This window comes from Pelodiscus sinensis, chromosome 5 (genome assembly GCF_049634645.1).
Source record: "Pelodiscus sinensis isolate JC-2024 chromosome 5, ASM4963464v1, whole genome shotgun sequence".
NCBI classification, from domain to species: Eukaryota; Metazoa; Chordata; order Testudines; family Trionychidae; genus Pelodiscus; species Pelodiscus sinensis.
The window spans coordinates 44,199,576-44,214,706 of NC_134715.1; the positions used below are offsets into that span (position 1 = coordinate 44,199,576).

The following is a 15,131-nucleotide window of genomic DNA, read 5'->3' on the forward strand; positions in this document are numbered from 1 at the left end:
GGAGGGTTATAGTGGGAGGGGAAGACAAAGGGAACACTCTGGGAATCTGCCCCGTACTGTTCGCTCCTAAATTCACTTTTTTGCCACCTGGAAAACTAGCTTATAATGACTCTTTGTTTTGACAGGTTTGCTCATTTTAACAATGTAAGGAAGGGTCATGATTCAGTCCTACCTGTCTTGCTGTCTGTTGGGTTTGTTTATTATAATTAGTACTAGGGAGTGTGGGGCATGGATATCGGGATTAATGAGTTTGATTCGATAAGTAAGAGAGACTCTGATTCACCGTAGCCCTGCAACGTATGTAGTTGTTTACACCAGTTTTTGTGTGTAAAATGTTAAACATAAATATGATAGTGTCTTAGACCAATTCAGTGCTGTGGCAAATAATTGTGGGGTGCAGGGCTATAGTGAATTGACCCCTTAGTGTTTTGGGGTGTTTGTTTAATTGCTGTAGACATTCTTCCAGTTGTGGGCAAGACAGGATCATTAGCAGAAGTATGTCAGCCCTTTTACTTTTGTGCCCCAAAGCTATATGTACTTAAATAGTCTGGAAATAAGAACATAAGCATTAGGAAAAGGGAGGGAAACAGACCAGAGAATGGCAGTGACCATTTGTTTTTAAACATTGTAGCTAAATCTTCGCATAGCGCAATTAAAAAGAGGAAAATCCTTCTGGGAGGGTACAACTTATGCTTTGTAAATAGAATACAGCTACACTCTGTGTTGAAAGTTGTAAGAAGAGATCCATTTTTAGAACTTGGTTACCACAGACAGCAGCTTTTTATCAAACTTTCAAATACTGAGCTTTTTCCCTGCCTTTTCCACCTGCATCTTAATTTTGCCTCCAAGTAAGAATCAGAGAGTTGATTAATCAAGTGTGCAAGTATATAATTTACATAAAATTATGCATTTGGGTGGTTTAATCATGACAGGAAACAAATTACTGTAGCTAGTCTAGTGTATAAGATGTGCTGTTTATTCTGACTTAGAATTACTTTGAGTGCTTCAGTTTTGGGTGTCCATTTTTAAATGGTAAAAGGGCTTAGTTATCACAGGGTTGGTACTCAATACTTCCTCAAAGTCATCCCTATGTAAGGTTTCCAAGGTGGACACCCAAATCACTACAGGTTGACCGTCTCCAGTCCAGCACTTTCTGGTCTGGCAACATCCATAGTCCAGCATGATTTTAGTTAGCTGGATGTCCACTTATCAGGAGTGTGGCCAAGTTTCCTGTGGTCCCATAAAGTTTGTTTACAGTCACCTGTCTTGGCTCTTAGTGTTCTGTGCTGTTATTTAGCTTTGATTTACCCCTAAATGTCTGCTAAGAGCCCAGTAAGCAGGGGATGTTTGTAATGCTTCTCGACAATATTGACCTCCTGTGGTCCAGCAAATTCTCTAGTTCAGTTCTGGTCAGGTCCTGAGGTCACCAGATGAGAGACATTCAACCTGTAGTCATTTTTTGTAAAAACTGTGCCCTGCTTTAATAATCAGAGATCCTGCAGGGACCTACCTGGCAGCCCAGCTGTTCTGTCCCAGGCTTGAGTTTCAGCCGCTGTTGAAACTGATCAGTGGCTGATTCCAGGAAGCTGGGGGCAGAGCAATTCTGCCTGCAGCTTCCTGTAGTCAGCCCCTGGTCAGTTTCAGCAGCAGTGGCTGAATCTGGAGCCAGTTCCGACTTATACAAATTCAACTTAAGAACAAACCTATAGTCCCTATCTTGTACGTAACCCGGGGACTGCCTGTATGCTATTTTCAGTTGCTTGAGAAGAGAAAAATCAAGAAGTAGTAACCGTCTGAGAATTCAGGTACAGGTTGAACCTCTCTAATCCGGCACATGATTGGTGCCAAACCATGGAAAGTCAATATTGTCTAGCTGCATTACTGCTTACTGGGCTCTTAGAACGCATTTGGGGTAAATTAGAGCTAAATAACAGCACAGAACACTGAGCGCCAGGACTAGTGGCTGTAAACAAACTTTATGGGATCATGGGAAACTTGGCCACACCCATGATCAGTGGACACCTGGCTAATCAAGATTGTGCCAGACCACGGATGTCGCCTGGCAAGAGTATGCTGGACTAGAGTCTGTATTTTGTTATCACTGCAGCTTTATATAATATCCTTTTTAAGTATATTGTTTCTTTGGTTCATCTCATCTTTCAGACTTAATTTGCTTTTGAATGCATTGAATTTGTGTCCCTCTAACAAAAGAGAGAAATGCTTTTAATATTGTCCATTAATTTAATTCCTCTATTGATTTATTTTTAGGCCCAGTATACAGTTTTGATAAATCTACTTCATCTTGCATTTCTACAAATGCACTTCTTCCTGATCCTTACGAGTCAGAGAGGTAGAACTTTTCTTTTTCCCATTTAAAATCTTTCAGTAAACTTCTTGGTCTGCTGTGCGTTGAGGGACCTGATCCTGCAAACCCTTACTCATAGAAACAATTGCAGAACTAGTCAGATGCCTAAGGGTTTGTCAGGTTGGGCCTTTAACTTGATGGATGTGGAGCATAGACTTAATTGAAATGAAGTTTCTTTTGGATTTACATGGAAAAACTGGCAATCTAGTAGACAAAACATGGACATATACACTCAAATGCCTTTAATATAGCTGCAAGATCGTGTTCAGTGAAGTCCGGACATTTTCATTAAGGGCTCCTACAAGGTACAGCTCAAGGAGGGTGGGTCAGCATCTTGTAGGCCCTGGTGCAGATACACTGTTCCCTTTTCAGGACACAGATTTAGTCTCAAATTGAAGTGTATCCCAACCATAGTGATTCAGGTTGGGTTAAATACTGCTCGCCTGCGTTGTCTTTTCAGTGGTGCAAGCAAGCAAAAGTTCTTACCAGTATGGGAGAACACACCAACTAGTGCAGAGGGAACACGACTTCCCTGTATGACCCTTCACATGTCTGTGACCTACCCCCGGGCTCTTCTCCTTCCCATTCCACATTCCCTGAATGGTAGAGTGGCTGGAGAGGGGAGGGTATGGCAGCTGGAGGAGCTGCTGGCAGTTCTGCTCCTTTCCCAGCTACCCCTCCCAGCAGGGGAAGAAGCAGAACTCCCAGGACTTCCCTCAGCGCTGGGGAAAGGGGAGATTGTCCATTTCAAACCTCTCCTGTTGACATGCCATGTTTCTCTACCGAATGCTGGATTCCAGTCAGTCACTAACAGCACCTTTTTATATTTCTCAGTGTACAGCATGTAGAACTGCTTGTGTCTTCACTGCCTTAATCCCATTTGTTTTAAACAGCTTTGCTGTCCTAGTGGTGGTAATCCTCTTCTGGTATTACATCACACATTTCAACGTTTGTAGTAAGCAGTTCTTACTGACTGTTGTCTAGAAATGTGGAGTTCTAGAGCCTGATCCTAAAAGTGCTTTCTGAAGTGATTAGTCCTTGCACACATGACCAGTCCCATTGAATTTCAGTTGGACTACTCATGGACTGACAGTTGGAGGGCCCTTTGTGTTTAGCCATCATTAGGGGAAGACTGGAAAATGGTCATTTAAATAAAAAAAATGAAATTACAAGTGTCGTCTTTCTCCTAAGAATTATGTCCCTAGAAAAGTCGTCCTGTTTCTCTAATAAGAAAATCTTAGGTTTGGGGGGGGTTTTGTCTTTGCATTTCTAAAGGGCATGAACTACTAACCTCTGCACCAGTAACTGTAGTAATAATACTGTGTAGAAAATTGCAAATGTGATGAGAAAATACCCAATTTCTACTCTCTTTATTTTCTAGGGTATATGTTGATGTATCTCTAATTTCCAGTGCTGGCGAAGGATTGTTCTCTAAAATAGCAGCAGGATCAAGCACAGTTATGTCCTTTTACAATGGAGTGCGAATTACACACCAGGAGGTAAGAGGGAGGAGGAGGGTGTCAGTCTGAACTTTTTTTTATCGCTTTTAGCATTTTTTGAACTGTTTTCATGTAATTGCATTTCTTCCCACCTATTGGATTTTATAAGAAATTGGAAGAAAATGAATTAAATCTTGGGGGAAAATTAAGAACAAATTAATGATCTGTTACTTCACTAAAAAACCCAAATGTAATACAAGTAAGGTGTTCTCTCCCCCCCCCCCCCCAGTGAGTTTAATCTAAGTGTGCTTACTGCATCTTTTGGAAACAAAAGGTAACCACACGTACACACGCTGGGTTTTTACCTTGCAAATCAGGTGGACAGCAGAGACTGGGCCCTCAATGAAAACACAATATCACTGGATGATGAAACAGTCATAGATGTGCCGGAGCCCTACAACCATGCCACCAAGTATTGTGCCTCGCTGGGGCATAAGGCCAACCACTCCTTCACTCCTAATTGCATCTATGATCCGTAAGTATTAGCCTGTCTTTCAGACCAAATGCTGCAGAGGTAAGGTTGCTGCATTGTAGTTTGTGGTGCTTGTACAACGTTTTCAGGTGGCTGGATGGACTATCTGGATCCAAGAGTCTTAATTCATGTTCACGTGCAATCTCTGTGTACTGGAGCTTGCACCAAGTGGGCTTTGCAGATGCTCAACAGCTTCTCATTTTTTGGAGGGCAGGTTCAGGCTTAGAATTATATTGCATGTTTATCGAGACTCATGAGTTTGTATCTGACTGTTGATTCTCAGATGCACAAAATGTAATGTCATTGACTGAAACATAAATCTTAGCTGCCTAGGGATACTCCTGCCTCACTTCTAGCATTTGACAAAGTATGTTTAACAATGCACTATTTTAGAACATGATGCCTCAAAAATAAGAATTTTAAAAAATTCTCTCCAGCAGCTGAAAAACCAGCATTGACATACATGTGTAAGGATGTACATATTTTATAACAATATCGTAAGGGGGGGCATATGCTTTGTAGCTTGTTCAGACCAAACTTATTTCACGTATCCGGGGCTCCTTATGTCCCTCCATCATCCCCCTCCTCCACAAATTCCCTGTGTGCCACTCTCCTATTCCCTCTCTGTTTCGGAGACTCCTCACAACTTCCTCTTCTAAACTCCAGCAGCTCTCAAAGGCCCCTATTCCTGTTGTCTTCCATATCAGAGTCCCCGTCTTCCTCAACTGAGGTTTTGTGTCATCCATTTCAGGCTCCTCCTTCCTTCCACATAGCAGGGATTCTGGGTGACCTCTGTTTTCCCCTCCACCCACAACAAGGTCCTCCAATTTCTCCCCTCCATGCCAGCAGCAATATGTACCCCCACATTCCTCCACTACCCCCCTTTCTAAGTTATTCAGGGTGTCAGCATTTTAAATGCTCTTGGGAGAACTGTCAGTGATAAAATAGGAGCACTGTTATGCTAGGAGGTGTTAATGAGTGCCATCAAATGTTCTTTGATCTGTAGACTGCTGCAGAGGCATTTGAGGCTGTGACTGTGCTGAAGAACTGTTAGGGACTTCACAGATCTCCCAATTTTTTCCCAATTTCAGTAGGGTTCTTGCCATTGATTTCTGGAAGATTCTCTAACATATGCAGCAATTGGACATGGTATTAAACAACTGTTAAAGATAAATAGAGAAATGTTGAGTGTTAGAGCTTTGTAAGCTTGCCTGAATGTACACGAGGATTCAGAGACGAGCACTGAGAATGATCAAAGAACTGGAAAAAATGCTATATTGTGATTAGATTCAAGGAGTCCAGTTGATTTAGCTTAATAAAGAGAAGGTTTAGTTGGGATTGGTCCTGCCTTGGGCAGAGGGCTGGACTTGATGACCTCCTGAGGTCTCTTCTGGCTCTGTGATTCTAAGGTTGGGGTGACTTGATCATTTGTAAGTATCTACCTGGACAACAGAAATTTGATGATAAGGCTCATTATCCTAGAAGGCAAATATATAAAAGACCCAGTGGCTGGAACTTAAAGCGAGGCAAATTCAGACTAGAAATAAGTTGTTAACAATAAAGGTAATTAACCACTGGAACAACTTTTTTGAGGATTGTTCTTCATGACCAGTAGTTTTAAAATATTTTTTTTCTATAAGAAATGTTCTGGCGAAAACAAGAATCACTCGGGGGGGGGGGTTGTTCTGTAATCACCGTTGTTATGCAGGAGGTCGGACTAGTTGATCGCCTTTAGAATCTGTTGAGTTCAAAATATTATTGTTAAATTATTGAATCAGTCTACCTCTTCAAAAAAGGAGTAGGAAGGGAAAACTTAAAAAACTCATGACTCTTTCACATCTCTTGAGTGAATTCTGCACATCCAGTCAATATTTGTTTTCATCTGAGCAATGAATAAGTGTTAGTACAGCCTACTTGGCTCTCTTTTTTGCCTGACTTTTGAACCCAAGACCTTGTGTCATTTTCAAACTTCTGGATTATGTTAAAGGGGTGTGTGAGACAATTTTTTTTTAAATTAACATTTAAAAATAGTTTTGGATACCATCGACTGCTCATGGGAGACAGTGAAGTAAAAGTTTTTAAAAATCCACAAAAAAGAGAAACTGTTTTATACCCCTAAGTTATTGTGCTCTTCTTTTGTTACCTACAACTATAATGAGCAGGACACATACAGCTAGAAAACTCCCTTGCTTACAATAAGTCCCTGGGGAAGATGAATAGAAGGGTGTTCTTGTAAAAACATTTATTAAATAATCTGCACTAGGTAAATAAGGATGAGGGACTTCCCTCTTTTTCAGATAATGATTGTTGTCCTGTTATAAAGGTAGGCTGTAAGTCTTACACAAATCAGTTGCTACTTTTTTGAGACTATAAGCATCTTACATTGAGAATATCCAAAGAAATCAACTTTGAAACTGTAACATGAAGTATGATGCAGTACTTGAAGCCTTTTTTAAATTTTACCCCAGAATAAATCTTGAAGTTCAAGGCAGTAGTTCATTGAACAAATTTTTAAGTTTCATGTAAATCAAGGTTTCATAAATATCAAGAAGTGCCAAACAACTCTTTCAGACGCAAGATAAATATTAACTAGAGGGGGTTTAAAGAAGTTTGTGTTGCATGGGATCATGAATTTATAGTTAGGGTTTTTTTTTTTTGTAACACAAAGTTTACTAAAGACTAAAATTTACAGTGCTTTCTCCTCGTTGTTAAGGTTTGTTCATCCTCGTTTTGGGCCAGTGAAGTGTATACGCACCATCAGGGCTGTGGAGAAAGATGAAGAATTAACAGTGGCTTATGGATATGATCACAATCCCATCGGGCAGAATGGGCCAGAAGCACCAGAATGGTACCAGATGGAACTGAAAGCCTTCCAGGCTGCCCAGCAGAAGTGAAATGCAGGCAAATTCTCAGTTCAGCAAGCTGAAATAGAAACTTTGATCTATGCACTACCTTTATATTGAAAACTGGACAACCAGGGATTTGTTCATGCTGTTGCATCATAACCTCTCATATGGTGTTAGAAATAAGTTTCTTGCATACTGACTATGTTTGACCGCATTACTCATAGCAGATTTAAAATTAGCTAGTGTTGCACCAGTCTTATCTGAAAGAATTATTAAATATTCTATACAAGGCAGCATGATATTTTAGTAGCTTTTATCTAACTCTGCACCATATGCAAAGATGCCAAAAGATTAGACAGAAAATGAAAAGATCATTCACTTTTAGTCAGACTTCAGTGTTACTATTTCTACAGCCTAGGCATTACTGTGCAACTGCATTTTACATACATGCCATTTGTGATGGTAATGATACTATTTTGATATTCTCTAATAGTAGTGTAATTTGCCTTTTTAAACCTTTGATCTTAATCTTGCAATAGAGCAGTTTATTTATTGGTGTATAGGAGGCTGGGTTTTTATTCCCTTGTCCCCTTATCTGAGCGTTTTTCTTTCTACAAAATCCTCTCTTGCAGGAGAAAACCTTTCTAACAAATGGAAAGGTTTGTATACTTCAGAGAGAGAGAGTGAGTGAGTGCTGTGTATAGGTCTCTGTGATATTTTATATAAATAGTTTTAGTGGTATTAATATCCATAACACTTACTTGTCTGGCCTTTGGGCCTGGGATACTCTGTTTAAATATGATTATCACACATGAATTAACATGTATTTGCATGAAGATGTTCAAAGAGGAGAAAGTGGGGTTTGACATTCAGGAACGTGGTTGCTGGAACAATTTTTATAGTGAGGGTGCTAAGAGCCATTGAACTAAACCGTGAGCCCATCTATCTGATGGAAACTACTTCAAGCCAGAGGATGCAGCATCACCCTTACTTCCAGCACCTATGTTCAGGAAAGGGAACATTCATTTGGAAATTAACAAGTCTTGCCTCATGTTGTAGAAGAGATTGATAGAGCCGCCATTTCAGTTTAGATCAGCAATGGGCAACGTGGGGTAGTGAGTGGGCTGCACGAGTGGCCCTTCTTCTCAGTGGGCCGCAAGATTATTGTAACCAAGACAGTTCCCTGGGATAGGGTAGTTTTGCTAACTGTGCTTACGTACTTAGAATTTGCAAGGTGAGCTGGTTGAACCGTAGCAGCACTTTGATTGGAGGCAGAGGGAGCACTCGGCTCTCACAGCCAGTGCTGTGTGCAATCAGCACGCACCTCACTTCACATGCCTTTGCTTTATGTGGGTATCGCTTTAGCAATACCGGTATGGAAAAAACCTATATGGATGGAAACCAGCTGAATCTGGCAACCCTGCATTTGGGCAACAGTGTTTAAAAAAAATCTTGTGGGCTACACACAGAGCCCACATGGGCCTCAATTGAGGTTGCCCACCACTGGTTTAGATAATCCAGGCCTTCTTGGGAGGGTCTACAATCTTGCTGACCTTTTTGTTTGTGGTTTTTAAATAGTACGGGAATAGTTAAAATGCACTTGCAATAGACTTACTTTACATAGATATAGAATTTTGTGTGTCTGACAAACAAGAGTGCTAAGGAGAATTAGACTTAAATTGCTACAGCAGCAGTACCTTCTTTGATTTGTTTTAAGAGTTTGAACTACCCCGATACAGTTTTCTTTGATCCGCAAACTAGCATGAATGCAGGTGTCCATTTCAAATAGGGAAAGGCATCTGGCAGTGTGGAACCTAGATATTTTTAGAGAATGCTTTGGATGGACCAAAGACACAGAAGAATGACGATGCTATTTTATGCTGTGTGAGGATCCTCAATGTGGTGTACATACGTAGTTGGAGAATTTAAGTAAAGCCCTCTTTAATTTGGGCTCTATTTATTTAGCTTACACAACTGCTGCTCAGAGCTTTTCAGGACTTTTTGACATTTAGGCTTGCACAGAAGCTAATTTTCAATGGGTGGGTGTATGCCGTGGCTTCCAGAGCGCGCTCCCAGCAAAGATAAGAGTGCAGGCTTTTTCAACACCCACTCCCTCGCTCTGGAGACTGTAACCACATCTGTGTTTCTTCGTATATGGCAGGTGGCCTACCCAGATGATATTTTGGTGACTCAGTTTGGGTTTGCTGAGAGACTGAACCGATCCTCACACATGAAGGAGAGTTGTCAAAGGCTGATTGACAATACCACTTCAGCAGGTGACCCTCAAAAAAAAAATAGGAATGTGTAAGAATAATTTCTACCCGCACATAGATCAACAATTTAAGGGCATCACAACGCTGAAGTGTAACTGTTGCTTTACTAGAGGCATGTCTTCCTCTAAACTGTTGGAGGAATCTTAAAAGTTAGGATTGTGTTTCAGTGGGAAACAAGAATGGTCTGGCTATGAATGAATAGCAAATGGATTTATTCTAAATAACTGTCCATCAGGAGGTTGCTTGACTTTTTTTTTCCCTCCCTCCCATGTCACTTGGAAAAACTTGTATAAGTGTTCTTTCTGCTACAGTCCTCTTACCTCACTTTGATTCCTGCTTCTACTGTCTCCCATGAACTTTGTTCAGGGAGGTGATCTCCTTTGTTTTTTTAAGGCATGCATTAAACAAATGCTTTCTACTAGGTAGACGTGATTGTTATAGGGTAAAAAACAGAGAATTAAGCCCTCAGGTTGCTAAAACCTTGCTTTTTCTTTGTTTTGTTTTTCCTTCTAATGCCATTCACTTGGTGTTGGGCAAATAGATTAAGTACTGATTTGAGAAGGTTGAAATATGAGGATATGTCTAATCATGACAAGCAAAAGTCTAGTCTCTCTCCGTATTGCTACACCACTTCTCCCTGCTCCATTAGAATCTGTTGATCCCTGCTGGTCTTCCTCAATGACACATCTCTTACAACATCAACATCCTTGGTCTGAATTAGGTTTGATTCTTTTTAATTTTTCCTGTGGGCTCTCAGGGGCCGGAAAATGATTTTTTTTTAAAGGACACAGATTTTGGCTTGAAATGGAATATGATTGTGACAGCATGCAGCCACAGAAAATCCCTTGCGATTGTTCCCCTCGTGCTACTGACACATGCTTTCATCCTCTCTGGGACTCCCCACCACCATGTCCTGCTGGGCCAAATTCTGTGGTCTACCCCAGACAAGGCAAAGAGTTGGAAATACCACCCCCTGCAGAGCAATGCAGACACTCAACCAGTTTAGTTCTCAGAGAATGCATTTCTAGGGCACAGCACCCAGGAAACCAACCCCCAAAAGGAATCAAAACCCCTGATAAATCCATCTTTGAGTAAAAGTCATGAGGATGTTTTTCCCCTTTTCAATGAAAGAGAAATATGCACACTGGTTGTCCATTAACCCAGTAACAATAATTTACATTGAGCCTGATAGTAAACCAAAGTGTTCTTATTAAGTAGGATTTAAATGGTTGAGAGGTGAAAACAGACAGATCAAAGTAAGTTAAGTTAAATTTAAAAGAAAATGCTAGTGCTAATTCACTACAGAACTTATTGTAAGCAGATTCTTACCGTAATGAGCTGTTCCAGGCATTATCTTTAGGTCAGAGACTTTTACCCTGACCTGTCCCCAGCCCTCTTTGGAGTGGATCTGTTAGCTGAAGACAAAGGGCTGATAGCTTTCCATTGCTTAATTGTTTTTCCCCCAGGGTGGGAACCTTTCATTCCACATTACCCTTCCCCTGCCTCCATTAAAAACTACCAGGGTCAAAATGGAATCCCAGTACCAGATGGTATGGCTACATCTTACTAGTCCAGTCACCTTTGGACTTATAGGACAAACAAGGCTGTTTACAAGTTGTTAAGTTGATCATGAAGTGATTAAAACTTTTTTTGGGGGGGAGTAATGGCTCTCATTAGCATATATAAAACTAAGAACTCTCATATTTCATGTTTCTGACTTTACATACAAGAATGATGCATGCACCAAAATAGGATACATAGATCCAGCAGTTTGTCACATTAAAATTGATAGATACTTTTTGTGTGTGTGTGAAATGAGTTGAGTAGTGGCACATAAGAGACCTACATCAGAGCTTTTCTGTCTCTGGTTCTAGGCAAGTAGTCTTTATGTAAAATGACCCTCAGGAGAATGCATAAATGTACGGTATTTTTAATATGTAATAATACTAAAATCTAAATAGTTAGATTAACAGGAGGGCAGCATTCTCTTGTGCTCAGAGTCTGACAAGGACATGTCGTATTACAAGAAACTGAAGACAGATGAACTCCAGATGGGAACACGTGCTGACCAGGGAACACTGACCAAGTGGTGTAATATCCTTTTAATTCTGGAGGATGGCATAGCAGAATATGTAATCCTCTTCTAAGATGTTAATTTGTGATATGGACATGATTCAGATTCCAACCTCCTTGTTTGTATCAGGATCTTCAATATCTTCACACACATACGCCTCTGTAATAATAAGATTTCTCCAGCTCTTCTGATGAAGAAGCAGAACATAAAACAGTTTGCACTAGTCCTCAACCTAAACATGATGGTGATTTTGCTGCAGATCTCCTTTTTGCTATCTGCCAGATAATCTGGCTACATTGCCAGGACAGCAGCTTGTCATTGTAATCAGGAACCCAGAAGTTTTGTGTAGAGCTAGCATAAAGTCTCTTACAAAACTAGAGAAATGGAGGAACCAGAGGTTGCTAAAAGAGCTGGTAACTAAAAGAGCTAGAGCAGCATGAGAAGAAGGGCCCTGAACTGTAATGTCAGCTGCTAGGTATCTTTTGTAGACATCAAGGATAGGGAAGTGGGATCAGGCTGTTTTTTTTTTTTTTTTTTTTTTAAGTTGTGCTCAACACACTGTGCCTTTTAAAGATTCTAAGGGGTTTCCAGGAGATTCTGATGCCATAATTTGGCCCACTTGCATTCCTTTATCTGGTGAACCTCCCTCTGGTTTTAGCCGTTTTAGCTACAAATCTGAAGAGGGTGTCACACTGGCATTTGCTCTAGTTAAGAGGAAATAATCCACAGAAGTCTGACAAATTTGAACAGGAATAATTTTGGAAAATCAAAATCATGATGGATCTGGGTTTTGTCCAGCATTAGTCAACCTGAGTTGACTACATGAATTCTCTACTTCATTTTGACTACTGCAGTTATGACCTACTTCAGCTGCTCAGTGGTGAAGAAGTCAGTCCAAAGATCATCTGAGACCTTGCTTTGAAGTGGTGCAGCTGCCTCCACAGTGGTCTGTGGGGGAAGAGCCTAGACCTTTAAGTGAACAGAGCCTTTAAGCTTTAAAAGGCTAAAATTGAAGGGGAGACTGTATTGTTACACAATCCCAAACAAGGGATCAGAGCTACAATATTGCTGTGTTTTCACGGGAGCAAGAGAACTCAGCAGGGCTGCAAGAGGGATTCTCAGTCACCAATATGTGCTACTGGCACAGAACAGCCAGTGCACCTAGTGGGCTTCTGGTACTGCTGGAGGTCCATGGTAGTGGTAGATGTTAGTCCATCAGCTTCACTTTCCCGTTGGCTCTGGACCTTATTGATTGATACTTACTGATCCCATTTACCTCACTGTGGTTTGTGGATGTCACTTGTAGCAAAACCTGAAGATGCTGATGAGGATTGCAGCCCCTTTGCCCTAGTGGCTGTATGAAAACACAGAAGGCATTGTTTCTTCCCCAAAGAGCTTTTAATTTTGACCATTGTTGCTTGACAGTGTCCTCTCCAAGAGAAGGTCAAGAAGGTCACATTGGTGGTTTTCTGAGGTATTCTCCAAATCTGTGGCTTTTATTTTATCTGCACAACAGATGTATCCTTAAGCTCTCTGCCCATACAGTGCCTCTGGAGGCCACGTCTGAATTTGGTTCAGTGGTACCAGGTAACTTTTTAAAAAAACACAACAAGCAAAGGAAAAACACTATTTCCCATTTAGCTGGAATATGGCCCTTAAAAAATACAAGGGAAATGTATGTAGTATCATAAGTGACATAGGCTATGTCTACACTAAGAGGTTTTCCCGGGATAACGGAGGTATCCTGGAAAAACTCAGCTGCGTCCCGGGAACGCGTCTGCTCTTCCACTTTTTTTGTGAAAGAGCAGATGCGCTCTTTAGGAAGCCCTGTTTTCCTCCTCCCACAAGGAAGAAGAGCTCTTGCGAAAAAGGAGGCTTTTCCGAAATTTGGCCCAGTGTAGATGGGCCAAATTTCAGAAAAACCTCTTGTGAAAAAACTGTCGTAATTTGCGTACCTTTTTCTGATAGATCCCTGTAGTGTAGACATAGTCATAATATTCAGAGCATTTGGATGGGAAACTTGAGACGGGTCCAACTTCAGCTATCTGATCTAGGCAGACACTACTTCACTGGAGTCAATGGATTTGCATCTACCTAAGGGAATCTGGGGATATCCTTATGGAACTAGTAGCCTTATAACTATATTTTGAAAGTAGTAATTATCAATTGTATTCCCAATTAATTAAATTGTTGCAAGATTGAACACTGATTTCTAAATATCCAGTGGCTCTTACTTGTGTCTGGCTTCTCCCTCTAATAAGCAGAAGCTATCTTTCTTTAATTTTTTAAAATGCGTTTGATTTTTAAATAAACTTCATTTTTTCAAAAGCACTTGGTATATAAATTCAAAGCAATGAAAGATTTAAGCCATAAAACCACAAGTGTGGGAAACCCTTTTAACAAGTTTTAATGTCTTTGTATGTAAATAGATGTTTTTATGAATTTTCACGGTAGAATGAATATACAGTATTTAAAGTTCTGCTTTATTTGAAATCAGATTTACAAGGATGTCTTTTTGTAAGATCTGAGTATAAATGAAACCAGGTACATGAAACTTGTAAAATGTGGAGATGCAACAAATTATTGTTACAGTAGCTAATAGTTATATCCGCTGTTGAAAGAGGATATGTATGTAGCATTACATATAACTGTAAAATTTCAATACCCTGGCCAGTCCCATCCTTAAGACAAACCTTTCAATTGTCCCTCAGTTATATGTATTATACAATAAAAACTCCAGTCTATCTTCTATGAAACTTTTTTTAACCGCAATTGTATTTCAAAATAACTATTGTACTTGAGTTAACTAAAACTGAGGCTGGAAGCAATTCTATCTTATTTAAGCGGCCAGCTCTGACAGTTTCTGCTATTTTCACACTTTTTAGGCCACAATTGTTCCATCTCTAAATTCATAGGGATGCTATAAAATGCACAGTTTGAGGGTAAGTTTATATGTGGAAAGTTAATCCCACAATAATTAGCTTGTATACAGAACTTGATAGATGTTTTATGACATTTGTACTAGAACTGTGAGCCTTATTGAACATAATTAGGTTTATTTATAAGTTTTAAAACAATGGATAATTCTAAAGGAAGATGTTTACATGAATGATGCCTGCCCTTCTTCTCATGTTATGAATGAAGTTTTTTTATAAAGTGTGTTTGGGTGCATGTGCCAGGATGTAGGAAAGATGTTTCTGGGGAGAAAATTGACAAACATTTGTGATAAATGAATCTTACAGACTGTTTAAATGTGCTATGAAGGCAATGCAGGTATTAAAATTCAAATAGAACAACTTCTGCTACTGTGTTTATTTGTCTTTTTAAATAATTTGGACTACCAACACTGCTCTGTTTTTCTGTTGTTCTAATCCCTACAACCTTTTCTATTGATGGCACATAGGAGAATTTGGCCCAGTTTCAGTGGTCTTTGGGGCAATGTTGTACTAATACAAATCGTGAACTAACAAGAAAACAGTTCTTGTACTAGTCACTTTCCCACAGAATTAGGTTTCATGTACAAATAACATGAAGTGTGAGTGCGTTTTTCTTGGGAGTTGGAATGGGCGATAGGTGAAGGTAGGACTGGGGAAGGCAAGCCC

At 40.1% G+C, this 15,131-nt stretch overlaps 1 protein-coding gene across 1 annotated transcript in view; it reads left to right on the forward strand.

Annotated features, from left to right (window-relative positions):
- Positions 1-14,825, forward strand: part of SETD7 (SET domain containing 7, histone lysine methyltransferase) — a 33,706-nt gene extending 18,881 nt beyond the window's left edge. Inside the window, exons 5-8 of the mRNA XM_075929928.1 lie at positions 2,269-2,350; positions 3,747-3,864; positions 4,182-4,339; positions 7,050-14,825. Of these exons, the coding sequence (XP_075786043.1) occupies positions 2,269-2,350; positions 3,747-3,864; positions 4,182-4,339; positions 7,050-7,230 (539 nt within the window). The 3' untranslated portion in view covers positions 7,231-14,825. The remainder of the gene's footprint in view (positions 1-2,268; positions 2,351-3,746; positions 3,865-4,181; positions 4,340-7,049) is intronic.
- Positions 14,826-15,131: the final 306 nt, after the last annotated feature.